The sequence below is a fragment of the Bidens hawaiensis genome, unplaced genomic scaffold (genome assembly GCF_021521415.1).
Source record: "Bidens hawaiensis isolate Kalapana, Puna unplaced genomic scaffold, B.hawaiensis_p1.1 tig00013493_1, whole genome shotgun sequence".
NCBI lineage: Eukaryota > Viridiplantae > Streptophyta > Magnoliopsida > Asterales > Asteraceae > Bidens > Bidens hawaiensis.
Window position 1 is genome coordinate 177,701 of NW_027492143.1, and position 16,865 is coordinate 194,565.

At 40.8% G+C, this 16,865-nt stretch overlaps 1 protein-coding gene across 4 annotated transcripts in view; it reads left to right on the forward strand.

The window, feature by feature from the left end:
* Positions 1-16,865, forward strand: part of LOC143544179 (disease resistance protein L6-like) — a 304,085-nt gene that overhangs the window by 156,635 nt on the left and 130,585 nt on the right. For 2 of the 4 annotated variants that reach the window (XR_013137204.1, XR_013137206.1), the window contains exons 1-3: positions 617-2,113; positions 2,175-2,240; positions 4,153-4,368. The exons of 1 other annotated variant lie outside the window; for it this stretch is intronic. Coding sequence is in view for 1 of the 3 variants with exons in the window: in XM_077036331.1 (XP_076892446.1) it covers positions 947-2,113; positions 2,175-2,240; positions 4,153-4,377 (1,458 nt within the window). In the remaining 2 variants the exon portion in view is untranslated. Of the gene's footprint in view, positions 1-616; positions 2,114-2,174; positions 2,241-4,152; positions 4,384-16,865 lie in introns of those variants that run through there. One more of the 4 variants, XM_077036331.1, reaches the window with a different exon arrangement.

Genomic DNA, 16,865 nt, shown 5'->3' on the forward strand with positions numbered 1-16,865 from the left:
GACCTTTTGATGGCTTTATATTCTTATCAATATTCACTTCATTTCACAACCTCATATATAGTCTCTTGTTATCTGCATAACCTCTTATCTAGTTTCAATGGCTTCTACTTCATCTGCTCCAATCCCACACAAATATGATGTGTTTCTTAGTTTCAGAGGTGAAGACACTCGGTATTCTTTTACGGATCATCTTTACGAGGCCTTACGTAAAGCGGGAATTATCACTTTCAGAGATGACAATGAAATCCATGAAGGTAAAGAACTAAAGCCAGAGATAGAGAGAGCGATAACGGAATCAAAGGCATCAATAATTGTAATTTCCAAGAATTATGCAAATTCAAGTTGGTGTCTTGATGAGCTTCGATTGATCCTCGAGCAAAAGAGCAATTCCGGTCACATCGGTTTCCGGTGTTTTATGGCGTTGATCCTTCAGATGTCAGGAACCAGCGAGGAAGCTTCACAATTGAAGCAAAAGCGGGAGATGAAGCTTCGAAATGGACGCAGGATAATGTGAACCGGTGGAAGGCAGCCTTAAGAGAGGTGGCTGATTTGAAAGGGATGGTTGTTTCAGGGTATGCATCAGTATCTCTCTCTATATATTGCTACTGAATAGCTTATATATCTTGTTACTGTCACTTTAATTTTGATAAGTTTAATGGCCCGTCCAACTGAAATTGTTTTAGGATCTTTTTTATTTGAATAGTTCATAAACCTTGTTGCAGCTACTATAATTTTGACTGGAACCTTTAATATAAACATCTCTTAGAATATTTTGATCTAAATGTTTTGGGATTTTAATCACCGCCGGCTTTGAGGGTGGGCGACCATCCCAATCACCCTAGTAGGCCAGAACCAAAAATTAAATAAATAAATAAACTATACACACACACACACACATTTTTTAGCGATTCTCAGGGACAACCCTGAATTTAATGTCTTGCTCTGAATGTGCTTATGTTCCATCTTTTGTTCCAGCTATGAAAAGGACTTTATTGCAAAAATTGTTGATAAAGTTTACCATCAGTTAGGTTCCGAAATCCACAGAACACCTACTGATCTAACCGGAATTGAGACTCGAGCTGAACCTATTATTTCCTGGTTGAGATCTGATCAGCCTGATCATCCAGTTTTAGCAATTTGCGGTATGGGAGGAGGTGGCAAGACAACACTTGCAGAATACATTTATTACACAAATAAGAAAAACTTTGACAGCTGCAATTTACTTAAAGATATTCATGAGAAGCAACCTGTTGGTTTGCTTGGTGTGCAGAAACAGCTTCTCAGGGATATTTCAGGAAATAGTAATATGATAATACCAAATGTATATGAGGGAGAATTTCATCTTCAGAAGGCAATACAAATGAATAAAGTGCTAATAGTGGTTGATGACATTGATGACAAAGAAAAACTAACCACTTTATTTGGATCAAAGGTGTTCCCTACACAAAGCAAGATCATTATAACAACAAGGCTTCAAGACATAGATACATTGTTTGGGTCCATATCTTATGGGTGTCGTGTCCACAAAATTGAATTGTTGAATCGTCATGAATCATTAGAGCTCCTATGTTGGCATGCCTTTGGATCCAATATTCCTATCGAAGGTTTCGAGAAGCTTGCAGTAGAGCTAGCACAATATTGTGAAGGAAATCCGCTAGATCTTAAAGTGTTGGGTTCTTCTTTACCTGTTGTGGCTCAAGATCAGTGGACAAGAAATAACATGATTGAAATGTGGAGAAGTAGATTGGATTCACTGAATTCCTTGAAAGGAGATCTTGATAATAAAATCGAACGTGTACTACGAAAGAGTTTTGATTCCTTGCCATGTGACAGTCATAGAGAGTTGTATCTCCATATTGCTTGTTTGTTTATTGGTGAATATATATACGAAGTGAAAATTACACTAGAGAAAGATTGGCATGCAAAATCTGGGGTCCCCACCCTCATTAACAGATGCCTTGTTACCAAATCAACAGATGGTATGAAACTCGCAATGCATAAACTCCTTCAAGATATGGCAAGTAAAATCGTTCGTGAAGAATCCAAACATCTCGCAAAGCGTAGTAGAATCTGGTGTAAAGATGAGGTTTATCAATTGTTGAAGAAAGGAGAGGTAAGATAGTTCCCGCATGAATCTTTAGCCTCACTTTCTAATTAAAGTCTTTCTTCATTAGGGTTCAGAGACAATTGAAGGTCTGTTAGTCCAATTGGAAGAGGTGGAGCAAGGGATGACATCAGAGGTACAACAGATAAGTATATAATGGTTTAGAACTTAGCAAGATTACAATGGATTAATAATAATTGTGATACATTAACTAAGGAATAATGTTTTCAGCCGTTGTTTTAATGAAAATGGAGATTTGGCCATAAGTAAGTTAAAGTTCCAACCCCATTAACTTGAAAAGAAAAAAAAGGTAAATGAGATTTCTTCGTTAGTTGTTATTTGTATTTCTTTTGTAGTTGGCATAAAGATTTAGGTCAATTTTTTATAAATAATCCCAAGTATATATGGATTATGGCAAATATTGTCCCAACTAATGAGTTGGCTACTGGCGATCCCAACTTAAGTCATATTTGGCATGCATACGTGTCAAAACCTTCTTATGTGGCATGCACGAGTGTCAAAATGCTCCTTATATGGCAAATATGTGACATTAACACCTCTCTCTCTCTTCTCAATTTTCCATTCAATCTCACAATTCTAATTTAATATTATTTACTGAATTTACCATAATATTTTGTTAATTTCGTATACTTTTCAATATAAACCAACCAAAAACTATTTAAATTGTAGGAAAATACTTTATGAAATATGTATTATTTAGACCACATCAGTTATGGTGGTGGCGATGGCTACCATGGTGGTGAGAAAAGAGGGAGAATGTGGTATTTGTATTTGCCATATATGGAGAATTTGGACACACGTGCATGCCACATAAGGAGTTGAGCTTCCGTTAGTTGTAGGCCGTTGGAAAAAAAATAATACTTAAGTTGGGACCATCATATTAACGAAGTTAAACTTCCGGTAGTCGCGGGCCATGAAAAAAATACTACATAAGTTGGGACCATCAGCAACCAACTCGTTAGTTATGACTATTATTTTCCAATAGCCTATAGTTGGGATTATTTAAAACCAGTTTACCCAAGATTTAACAGTCAATAACTACATTATGTGGGCATTCGATTCGTGAATTTATTTTAAGGAATGAGAATTGGAACTTGAATCGGAAAACGAATGGATTCTTTGAAAAATCTATAATATGTTCTGTTGGTAAACTTGTTGAAACTATTGAATTCACATCCTCCTATCCCATACCCTTAAGACTGACAAACGAGTTGAGTGGGCAACTTCAGGTCGGAATAAAATAATTACTTTGTTTGGGTCGGAACGGGTTACAAATCGACAAGGGGCAGATCGGCAAAGTATTGGGCCGGCATAGATTTTGGGTAGGCACAAGTTTCGAGTTGGGACAGGTTTCGGTTTGGGACGAATTTTAGGTCAGGAAAGGTTTCGGTTCGTGTCAGGACATGAAAGGTTTCGGTTCGTGTCAGGACGGGTTTCCGGTCGATACGCCTTTCATGGTGGACAATCCGATGTTCTGACCCAAAATTGTGCTGAGCCAAAACCCATCCCGACCCGAACTCGTCCCGAACCGAAACCCGATGTGAATCAAAACCTGCTCCGACTCGAAACTCGTCCAAAATCGTACCCGTGTTGAGCCGAAACTCATTCCGACCCAAAACTTACCCCAAACTGTAACCTACCCGACACGAACCCGTTCCGAGCCCAATTCCATTCCAATCAAAAACAATGCCGAGGCGATTGAACCCGTCCCGGCCCGAACCTGCCCCGCACTCGAAACCCGCCATAGGCTAAACCCATTCCAAGCCGAGCATGGGATTTGTGAATCCCAACGAGCATGGGATTCACTTAGGATTTCATTCTTTAATGGTTCCTGACATTAGTGTCTCCTCTTCTTTACTTTGAATGCCAAATTTCCTTTATCATCCAAAGGTAGAAAAATATTAGTCATTTTTAACTACAGTCTTCATTCTGTTGTTATCTATGAAAATGTAATAGTTGGGGCATAGTTTACTTCAACGTTAATTTAGCACATTTAACTTTAGATAAGTGGCATGCCAAATTTGCAGGAATTAAAAACAATTTCTCTAGTAAAGATGAAGAACCTGAAATTGCTCCAACTCAATTTTGTGAAACTCACCGGCACCTATGAGAATTTTCCAGATTTAATATGGTTGAAGTGGGTACGATGTAATCTGAAAACAATATCCCCAGGCCTATTAACAAGCTGCTTGGTGGCTTTACACCTGAATCTTGGAGATTTGGAAGAGTTTGACCCACCCGTGGTATACTGAAGGAACGTGGATCGACTCACTGGTAGACGATCTACTTTCCTCGGGTGTGATTATACTATTTTACCGATGGTTTTCTTGGATCTGGGTTCTTCCACCTACAAAATGAACAGCACCGTTAACTTACCCCTCAGAAAGGGACAGAGGGGTCCTCTTTGGGGTAACCCTCCGGTGTGAGAATAAGTATTTGTGGAGAAGATAATAATATGTGAGTAAGGAAATCTGAGAGTATTGCTTAATAGCTGAATACTCTGTGTGATTGTGCTACTGGATGTAACTGTCTGTGATTGAATGTGATTGAATATGATTGAATGTGATATGAATGTGTTACTGTCTGTAACTGTGAATGATTGAGTGTCTCTCCTTGTGGAGTTGATGCTGTATTTATAGTGCTAGGGTTTCCACTGATTGGGCTCAGCCTTGTTGGCCTCCTCCAATTGCTCTGCGCCACATGTCCTCTGGGACACCTGGTGCTTTTTCATTGGTTATAATCACGTGGTAGCACATGTGTTATGCTGAGTTGTCCACCTTTCATTTGGCAGCTGTCAACATCAGCATATTCTTATTCCTTAAAAAGATACCTTCTGGAAGGTTGTCTGACGTGCACAATCAAGGTTGCCCTAATCCTGATTTGGATAAGGACGAGGTTGATTATGTGCATGTGTGATATGCGCCAATCCTGAGGATGCGCGAGGTCTTCTCTTTATTCTCACGCGCAGATGTTTCATGCGCAGATGTGATATGCACGAGCATGTGATATGCGCCGCGCGCTGATGCGCCGCGCGCATATGTGATATGCGAGCATATGTGTGCCTGGGCATATGATGCCTGAGCAAGTGAGGTGCCTGGGCATATGATGCCTGAGCATGTGATGCATGAGCATATGTGATATGCGCCATGCGCATAGGTTTTGGCTTTGTGACTTCGTAATGTCTTGATTTCAAGCCTCTTGTCTGTAATTTTGTGGGTTGACCCGCCTCGCTCGGTGTTGAGGCGGGTACATACCTCTTCAAGCCCCCCCAGTCTAATGTGTATCTTGTCTCGCGCGAGCGAGGCAAGATAGATATTAGACTTAACAGTTTGTTCCTTTAATAGGGGTTTGTCTGTTACTTCTTATTATTCACCGTTGCGCGAAATTCTATCCTTTTGGTTGCAAACGAATCGGCCCTGTACGTGGTTGGTTGTTGCTGACGTGGGCCAGTGATGGAGACGTGTCAGGCTTTTCGTGTGCTCGAGGTGCTACAGTTGCCTTTCGTGTCCCCTCACATGCTGTCAGGGACACGTGTCGCGCTCGCTTTGGTCCGTTCCTGCGAGTGGTGGCGCGTGAACTCTGGCAGCAGCCGTATAGTTTCCTTTCATGTCCCCTCACACAGTGTCAGGGACACGTGTCGCGCTCGCATTGGCTTAGACCTGCGAGTGGGGGCGCGTGAAGTCCGTTCAGCACCCAAATTTTGTTGGAATATCGTATGCCCGAGACACATAATTAAGTTAATGTGGCTAGTTATGTTTGATCCAAGTCGGGTCATACCCAATAACGAGTTAGACACACACCAATTATGTATTTGTTAAGATAAGATCTTTAAGACAAATACAGAACACGAAACTTTCAGAAAATCGGGTTTCTGAATGATTACTTGAAAGTATTAAATAATTAATTGGTTAATTTATTTATTCAAATAATTATTATTGGAATGATTATTTAACTATGTATTCTTTTATAAAATGGTTTATAAAAGATGGGGTGTTTATATATTTTATAAAGTATAAAATATATATATAACATAAACAAAAAAAAAAAAAATATAATAAAATATGTTGGGGCCGGTTTTGGGTGGGCCCCACACCCCACCAACTTGGTCAAATTGTCAACATGCAAAAGGAGATGGAGTGTGGACTTGGATATAACTCTACCCTATGTATGCATGTGATGAATGATAATTTAGATAACACTTTCAAGTAATCAAAAAAACACAAGAAAACTTCTTTTCTTTTTCCTCTCTACCTCACGGCCAAGAAGGGAAGAAAAAAGGGCTCGGGTTTTTCGTGTTCAAGCTCCCTAGCATAGCTCGGTGCGTGTTGGAGGCTCGGGGTATATTCGGTTTGAGAGTTTTCCTTTGAAAGTCTTGCATTCATCATCATCTTCTTCAACCACCTACTAAACTCTTAAAGGGTTAAGATTGTAAGTGTTTATATGCTTTGATAGTTTAGTTGTTCCCGTATCATGTGATCCTTGCTTCGGGTTTCTAGTAAATAGATTATTGGTAATCTTGAAATGAATAAACTAGGTTGTTCATATGTTTAGTTTGTCTATCACGTTTCCGCATATATTATAACTAGTTAATCGGTTAACTAAGTTTGTAAATTCCATAGAAACCCAACAAATGGCATCAAGAGCCGGGATACGGGATACTAAGCTTCGGGTTCTCGGTTTTTATTTTCCCCTTGAAAGATTTTATACAAAAATTAACATGCATGATATTTTTGTATTTAATCTTGCTATCGTTTTTGGCTAAGTTCAAAAAAAAAAAAAAAAAAATATAAAAACCGGGCTAATGGGCCGAAGCCCATTTCGGGTGAAATTTGGGCCGAAGCCCATTTTTGTTATTGGGCCGGGCCCATAAGTTTTATTTGGGCCGAGCCCATGTAAGTCATTTGGGCCGAGCCCATGTAATTTTGTTTGGGCCGAGCCCAAGCAGTTTTTTAATTGGGCCGAGGCCCATAATCTTGTTATTGGGTCGAGCCCAAATGGGTTGGGCTAGGCCCGATAAAGGCAAGGGGTTTTGGAACGGGTTCCTATGACATATCGGGTTATGTTTGTTAGTACTAGACCGAGCCGTAGACCAAATGGATGTTTTGTTTGTGATTGATGGTTGTGATTGTAATTTATTATTCAAAGTATCGGTTTGTAATAATTAATTAGGGGCTATTTTGTAATTATTTATTCATATGGGCATGTAATAAATAGGTAATTTGTAATATCTTTATTTTATAAAAAAAATGTATTAGGACATTTAATTTTGTAAAATTAAAGAAGATTGCAAAGTTGGAAGTTTGGGCCTAATTGGGCCGGGTATGGTCATAATGGGTTTCACAAGCCCATTAAGGGATTCAAGCCCAAAAGGACCTAAGCCCACCAATTGAGCCCAAGTGGAAGCTTATGGAAGCTAAGGCCCAAGTTCAAGCCCAATGGATCACAACAAGGTTGAAGAAGATGCTCGAAGCATTTGGATGCGGGATCGAGTGGGAGCTACAACATCCATGTGTCATGTGTCCCTTAGGATCGGACCTAAGACACACACTTGTTTCGGCTAACAAGTGTGGTCTAACTTAGTGGCTCGTGTCTAGTATAATTATGTATGCTTGTTAATTGATTGTTTGATTGTGTGGTTGTTAGATATTAGGATATCAACTTCGTCACATAGAATTAATTAACAAAGCATAAAACGGGTTCTAATAATTATCGGTAATTACGTGACACATAGTTTAATAAAATGGATTTATTAACTAGCCGTCTCACGCCCATAATAAAATGGCTTTATTATAAATTAGAATTTTGAAAATGGTTTCAAAATATCATGTTACTAAATGCATGTTAGAACATGATTTAAAGTTTTACAACTAGAATTATTAAAACTAAAAAATCCCTTTTTAAATTTAAGGATAATAAGTTAAACACCATCCTTTTGTATAACACTTAACATATTAATAAGCTCTTAGTGGGAAAAAGGTCACCTAACCGCATAGAGTAAATTAACATGTTGAGGTAATATTGGCATAAAATGGGAAAAAGGTCACCTAACCGTTTGTATGTTAATATTACAAGTTGATACAAGTAGGACGACTTAAATTAGAACCATGTGAAGAGGGTCACCCAAGCATGGGGTCTAATAGGTGTTGATGGGATAAACATGCCAACACGAAATATGATTTCGAACCGGTCCCATAAATTCTAGAAGTTGCAAAAGGGTTTGCAATTGTTATGAATAACTACCTTGATAAACCGACAATGGGAAAAAGGTCACCTAACCGGAGTCGGGTTTATCGTTGGATTCTAGATTTTAATTATTAATTATATTTGCATATATAAAAAGGGTATTAATAATTAAAAGGTAAAACACTAAAATGAACTTAATTAAAATTCTGCAGATGGCCGCACACGTCGACGACAACATAATCCCTAACGTCCAAAACGTATCTCTCCGATCTATTCTCGCTAAAGACCGTCTTAACCACAATAACTTTTCGGATTGGTTCCGAAATTTAAGGATTGTTCTAAAACAAGAAAAATTATATCATGTTTTGGAAACACCTATCCCCGAAGAACCGGAAGAGGGAACTGAGGTCGAATACATGAATTGGGTCAAACTCACGGAAGATTCCATTCAAGTATCATGCCTCATGTTGGCGACTATGGTTCCCGAAATCCAAAAGGATTTCGAAAACCATAATGCGTACGACATGATTACTCAACTTAAGGAAATGTTCCTTAAGCAATCGAGAGTGGAAAGGTTCGAAACGGTTCGAGCCTTACATGCATGTAGAATGGATGATAGTCAACCAGTTTCATCTTATGTACTTAAGATGAAAAGTTATATTGATCGGCTCACTAAGCTCAATTGTCCCATCTCAAATGAGTTAGCAACGGATTTGATCCTTAACTCTTTGTCGAAAAGGTTCGACACTTTCGTGTTAAATTATAACATGAACGGGTGGGACAAAACCATTGGAGAACTTCACTCAATGCTTAAAACAGCCGAGGCGAGCATGGGCAAAAGGGTTTTACCCGTGTTTGCAATCAATGAAGGTAGATCCAAGAATCGATCTCAACCCAATCTTAAGGCTAAGGTAGCTAAAAGGAAGGGTCCCCCTATGCATCTTAAGGGTAAGGGCAAATCACCGGTTATGGCAAAGAAACAAAAGGTTGTGGAACCAAGGGGTCATAAGGATGATCCTTGTTTTGGTTGTGGGGAGACCGGACACTGGAAACGCAATTGCCCGGTCTACCTAAAAGAGCTAAAAGACAAGAGGAATGCGGCGCATACCTCGGGTAATGTCTTTATGATTAATGTTGAGCTAAATCTTATTTCTTCTAACACATGGGTATTGGATACCGGATGTGGAACTCATATTTGCAATTGGTTGCAGGGGTTCAAAAAGAATGAAGACTTAAAGAAGGGCGAAGTGAATCTTTTCATGGGCAACGGTGCAAGAGTACACGTGGTCGCTAGAGGAGACTTCACTTTATCACTTCCAAGTGGTTTGGAAGTTGTTTTAAAAAATGTTTTGTATGCTCCTAGTTTGACTAGGAACATTATTTCTGTGCACCTTCTTAGACAATGTAACTTTGACTTTAAATTTGTAGGATCGGAAATGCATGTGTCATCTAATGGTATCTTTTATTTTAAAGCTGTACCAAACAACGGTATTTATGAATTGGTTCATGATAATACCTCAAGTAGCTCATTATATCAAACTTCTACTAAAAGACTCAAAAAGGGTTTGAGTGATTCCTACATTTGGCATTGTCGCCTTGGACACATAAACAAGAATCGTATAAACACTCTCCAAAAGAATGGTCTTTTGAAAACAAACGAGTTAGGTTCGTTTGATGAGTGTGAATCTTGTATTCAAGGCAAGATGACCAAAGAGCCTTTCAAAGGTACAAATGAAAGGGCTAAGGATTTGTTAGGTATCATACATACGGATGTATGCGGACCTTTCAAGCCAACTAGTAGGAATAGTGAAAGGTACTTCATTACCTTTACCGACGATTTTAGTCGATATGGGTATGTTTATCTAATGAAACACAAACATGAAGCCTTTGAAATGTTCAAAGAATTTCAAAATGAAGTGCAAAATCAGCTCAACCGAACAATCAAGGTACTCCGCTCCGATAGAGGAGGCGAATACCTAAGTGATACCTTTCAAAGTCATCTTAGAGATTGTGGAATTATTTCACAGCTCACTCCTCCTGGAACTCCTCAACATAACGGAGTATCCGAGAGGAGGAATCGAACACTGTTGGACATGGTTCGATCAATGATGGCACGAAGCTCACTACCGCCATCATTTTGGGGATATGCGCTACTCACAGCGGCTCGTATTTTGAATATGGCCCCGACCAAAAAGGTGGATCGAATACCCTATGAAGTGTGGCATGGAAAGGTTCCATCCTTTTCATATTTAAGGATATGGGGATGCATAGTTTATGTTAAACGTGACACCCCAAATAAGCTTGAGGCTCGATCCATCAGGTGTGTCTTCATAGGATACCCAAAGGATGATATAGGATATATATTCTATGATCCTAGTGAACAAAGAGTGTTTGTTTCACGCAAAGGATACTTCTTAGAAACTAGGTTCCTTATGGAAGGACCTAGTGAAAAGAGAGTGGAACTTGAAGAGGTTCAAGAATCACTGGATGATACACAGTTGGTCGATACTAGCTTTCAACACGAGGATGTTGAAGATGATCAAATGGTTGATCATACGCACGTTGCTCGCAGATCTAGTAGGGTTAGTCAACCTCCCAAGAGATATGGATTTCTTGTGGATGATTGCTACTTGATTGATTCGGATGAACCGATCTCCTACAAAGATGCTATGTCACAACCTGATTGTGACAAATGGCTTGAAGCCATGAGCGCCGAGATGCAATCCATGCACGATAACCAAGTTTGGGAATTGGTTGATCGTCCACTTAACTCCAAACTGGTTGGATGTAAGTGGGTCTTCAAAAAGAAGACCGATATGCATGGAAATTTAGATACTTACAAAGCTCGACTTGTCGCAAAAGGTTTCACGCAAACTCAAGGGATTGATTATGATGAAACCTTCTCGCCAGTCGCGATGCTTAAGTCGATCAGGATATTGTTTGCCATTGCAGCTCATTTTGATTATGAGATATGGCAAATGGATGTCAAGACCGCTTTTCTAAATGGATATCTTGAGGAAGATGTCCATATGGTTCAGCCTGAAGGTTTTGTCGATCCATCTAATCCTGATAAAGTTTGTAAGTTAAGGAAATCAATCTACGGATTGAAACAAGCATCACGGATGTGGAATCATCGTTTTAATGAAGAAATCAAAGCGTTTGGTTTCGTCCAAAACGGTGATGAGGCATGTGTGTATAAATGGGCTAGTGGGAGTATAATCATTTTCCTTATTTTGTATGTCGATGATATACTTTTATTTGGAAATGATATACCAAGTATGGAAAACGTTAAAACGTGGTTAAGTAGTCGTTTCTCAATTAAGGATCTTGGAGAAGCGACATATATCTTGGGAATAAAAGTCTATAGGGATAGACAAAGGAAATTGATCGGACTCAATCAAAGTGCGTACATTGATAAAATCCTAAAGAGGTTTAGGATGGAAAACTCTAAGAAAGGTTTGGTGCCTATTCCTAGAGGAACCGTATTAAGCTCATCCCAAAGTCCTAGCTCTAAGGAAGAGCAGGATAGGATGAAGCATGTTCCTTATGCTTCGGCAATAGGATCTATTATGTATGCAATGATGTGCACTAGACCGGATGTCTCGTATGCTTTAAGCATAACAAGTAGATACCAGCACAACCCAGGTGACAGTCATTGGATGGCTGTCAAGAATATATTAAAATACCTTAGAAGGACTAAGGATATGTTTTTAATATATGGGTCTGGTGAGGAGGAACTCGTCGTAAAGGGTTACGTGGATGCGAGTTTCCAAACTGACCGAGATGATTCTCGGTCACAGTCGGGATATGTTTTCATCTTAAATGGAGGCGCTGTCTCTTGGAAGAGTTCGAAGCAGGATGTTGTCGCGTTATCCACTACAGAATCTGAGTACATCGCCGCTTCAATGGCAGCCCAAGAGGCTGCATGGATGAAAAAGTTCATCATGGATCTAGGGATTATCTCTTCCATTCAGGAGCCCCTAGAGATATTCTGTGACAATGAGGGTGCTATTGCACAGATCAAGGAGCCTCGTGCTCATCAGAAAACGAGGCACATTGAGCGCAGATTCAACTACATAAGGGATGAAGTTGAAAAGAGAAAAATATGTATTCATAAAGTTCATACCGATCAAAATATTGCGGACCCACTCACGAAGCTCCTCGATAGGCCAAAGCATGAGGGTCATGTTTGTGCATTAGGACTTCGGTATTCTAGTGAGTGGATTTAATCCGTGTTTAGTGTTTGTTTAAGAACGAATGTAATGGGTATCTCATGAAATTAATTAAGTTTTAATTATTAAATGAGTTATGTTCTATTTTTGCATGTTTAATCCATGAATGACTTATGTTGTTCTAAACGTCCGTAGTCGATCATGCTTGTGGGAACAAGTATGAAGGTAAGACTATTATGAACCCGGATTGGTTGATATTCATGTGATGAATATAAGGCATAGGTTTGCCACCAAGGTTCATAGATATTTGTGGGATACAAATATTGGACATGATCCGCTCTCGAGGATCACTGCATGGAGTTAGTGCAACTGATCATAAGTAATCCTTGAGTAAAGGCGAGTATCATTGTGTCCTTTGACCTGAGATGCATATTGGATCTGACTTTTCATCAAGTCTGATAACTTGACTCTCTTCTTGGTTTTTCGGTAACACGATGACATAAAAGAAAGAGCTCAGATATCATACGAGATGTCAACAAGGATGTATGCAGTCAAGATGGGATTTGTTCCTCTTATGTGTTGAGAGTTTAGATGTCTAAGGCCTGTTAAGTTAAATCAATGAGAGAATGATCAATCTATGTCTCTTCGATTTGACAGGACATCTAGTAACAAAGGGAAATAATGATAAGACTTACCTATATCATATCAAGTATGGACTTGAAGGGGATGATGTTATTGAATGGCACTTAGTCAAACATACTAGGGGTGGTGACCTGTTGTTAGGCGGTATTCACCATTAGCATTAACTTCCTATGAGTCTCGTGCAAGTGGGAGATTGTTGGAATATCGTATGCCCGAGACACATAATTAAGTTAATGTGGCTAGTTATGTTTGATCCAAGTCGGGTCATACCCAATAACGAGTTAGACACACACCAATTATGTATTTGTTAAGATAAGATCTTTAAGACAAATACAGAACACGAAACTTTCAGAAAATCGGGTTTCTGAATGATTACTTGAAAGTATTAAATAATTAATTGGTTAATTTATTTATTCAAATAATTATTATTGGAATGATTATTTAACTATGTATTCTTTTATAAAATGGTTTATAAAAGATGGGGTGTTTATATATTTTATAAAGTATAAAATATATATATAACATAAACAAAAAAAAAAAAAATATAATAAAATATGTTGGGGCCGGTTTTGGGTGGGCCCCACACCCCACCAACTTGGTCAAATTGTCAACATGCAAAAGGAGATGGAGTGTGGACTTGGATATAACTCTACCCTATGTATGCATGTGATGAATGATAATTTAGATAACACTTTCAAGTAATCAAAAAAACACAAGAAAACTTCTTTTCTTTTTCCTCTCTACCTCACGGCCAAGAAGGGAAGAAAAAAGGGCTCGGGTTTTTCGTGTTCAAGCTCCCTAGCATAGCTCGGTGCGTGTTGGAGGCTCGGGGTATATTCGGTTTGAGAGTTTTCCTTTGAAAGTCTTGCATTCATCATCATCTTCTTCAACCACCTACTAAACTCTTAAAGGGTTAAGATTGTAAGTGTTTATATGCTTTGATAGTTTAGTTGTTCCCGTATCATGTGATCCTTGCTTCGGGTTTCTAGTAAATAGATTATTGGTAATCTTGAAATGAATAAACTAGGTTGTTCATATGTTTAGTTTGTCTATCACGTTTCCGCATATATTATAACTAGTTAATCGGTTAACTAAGTTTGTAAATTCCATAGAAACCCAACAAATTTCTCTCTCCTGGGCCTATAAAAGCCAGCCCTTAGAGTTTTTTTATCCTTCATCTTCTTGTTTATTCTTCTGAGCTTTTCTTTCTTTGTCTTCTGATTATCTTTGTTCTGCTTCCCAAATATCTGTTGTTCAGAAGCATCGTTTGTTCTTTGTCACCGTTGTATGTCTGATAGCTCAGACAACACAATCTCCCCCATACATTGCCGTAGAAAATCGTTAGTCATGTCTACATTGAAGAAGACCGGCAAGGGGAAGAAGGCTGCTGAGGTCTCATCGGAGGAGGTAGGGAGGGCCAAGGCCGTGAAGAGGTGGAATGAAATCCCCTGCAAATTGAGGCAGGCTGATCTTGACAGCCTTATTGCCTCTCAGGGTTTTCCCCCCCTGTTTGGCTGCATGTTGCCTGCGGCCGGGCAAACGGCGGCGGACCCGCCTGCCGGCTATATATCCCTATATAGCCATTTTTTCACCCACTGCAACCTTCGTCTTCCGATGACAAGGTTTGTGGGTGCGGTGCTTCAGTTTTATGGGATTCATATATCCCAAGTCCATCCATTTGGACTTGTGCGCATGACTCACTTTGAGTTCATGCGCAAATCCCAGCGCGAGGAGCCCACCCCTCGGCGCTTTCAGTTTTTTTACAAGCCCAAGATCCAAGACTCTTGGTTCTCTTTTGTTCCTCGCAGTCAGAAGGTGAAGTGCTCCACTGTTTCATTCAAGAGCCTTCATGACTGGTCTGAGAGGTTCTTTTACATAAGGGCTGGTGTGATCCCCATCCGCATGACCATGCGCGCGATTTCTTCTGCGCCTGCGGATGTGGGTGTCCTCAAGAACCCAACTGGCGCCTGGGTTAATAAGCTGACCGCTGAACCATCCCCCGCCAAGAACATTTATGAGGAGGCGCTGGTGGGGGTTGGTATGAGCAAGAGGTGGGCGGACAGCGCGCTTGAGCCCGTTATCCAAGTCGACGGGTTATGTAAGTTTTATCTCATTGCTTTACTTCTGCGCGAATATAATTCTTTTTGCTGAACTCATTTGACTTGTTTTGTGCAGTCACCAAGGAGTATATCCATGCTGCCTATGATGAGCACATGGAGGGTGGCTCCGTCGCGCTTGGCGCTGGGGAGGTTGGTTTCCCTGATCGCTTTGATGACATGTTCATCCCTGTTGATCTGGGATTTGTCTTCGACAGCGATGCGCCTGGTAAGCCTTTGTACTTATGCATTTTCCTTTATAATACCAAATTTTGCTAACAGTTCTGTTGTATGTATTGTAGATGCGCTCGAAAATTACGAGCTTGAGCTCGCGGAAGAGGAGGAGGAGGAGGAGCCGCCCCAACTAAAGCGTAAAGCTAAGGGGAAAACTGGCGCAGGGGCCAGTAAGAAACAGAAGAAGGATGATGCCCCTGTAGTTCAGGATCCTCCTACCCAGGCGGGGGGATTTGGGAAAACCCAGGGGTTTACCACTAAGGTTTCCTTGGCTTCCCTGCCTCACAAAGTGGGCAGACCTCCTGTCCACTTGAGATATGGTGGCGCTACCTCCTCCCTTCTCGCGGCGGAAAAGGGAAGTGGTGTTGCGCCTTCAACAGGTATATTTTGGTTATCCTTTGCTTATCTTTTATGATTCTGTGAGCGCGATTCTGATAGAATTACTAATGAATCTTTGCTCACTCAAATGTTTGTAGAGCCGGCGACAGCGCAACAAGATGCCGAGGCTGCGCCGGAGGTCGCTTCGAAGTCCCCCGTTTTACCCTCAAAGAAGGGTAGAATGGACTTCATGGCGATGTTTGCTGCGCGAACGGAGTTGCGCCAAGGTACGTATTGCGCTCTTATTTTCTGACTTTCTTTTAGATCAAGTCATTAACCATTTCTTGTTGTTGATTTTTTCATAGAAGCCGTAGCTGGCGTACAAGCTTCTGGCGGCACTCCTGGCGCCGGCGCCAGCGCCGCTGGCTCTGCTCCTGCTCCTGCAAGCGATGAATCTCCCCTCATCGGCATTACTAAGGAGCAGGAGGCCGTTTTGCGCGCCGACCTGGCGGCGTCGAGACCTCCCTCACCTCCTCCTGCTCACAGCCCTCCTCGCGAGACTGATTTTGAGTCTAGGTCGCAGGAGAAGAGGCCTATTTCAGAGGAGGATGAGGAGGTTCATGCTGAAGACTCCTACGGCGCCCGCGCCAGCCCTGCAGCGTCACGAGGTTTCGCGGCGGAGCCTTCTCGTGTGGCTGGCGCTGACTTTTCTGCTTCATCCCCGCAGGTATAGGTTGTTTTTTGCTCCGCTGCGCGGACTTCCATCTTAATGTTTGATGACTTAGATAATTTCTTTGTTTTTGCAGGAAGCCGATCACACTTACCGCCCGAGATGGAATATTACTGAAGGCAGCACCTTTCAGTCCATGGGTGTGTGTGCGGAATTCTGGGCTCATGTTGTGCCTCCATCTGAAAGGAGGTTCCAGGAGGACCGCGCTCGCGACGACCTGCTCAACGATCATATGTTTGCTGGGTCGGCCTTCATTGCTGCCTCCCAAGAGCTTCGCTCTGATTACGTTAAAGTACGTGATGCTCTCGCGGAGGCCAAGCAAGAGGCTAAGGTGTCTGCTTGGCATCTTTCTGATGCTCGCGAAA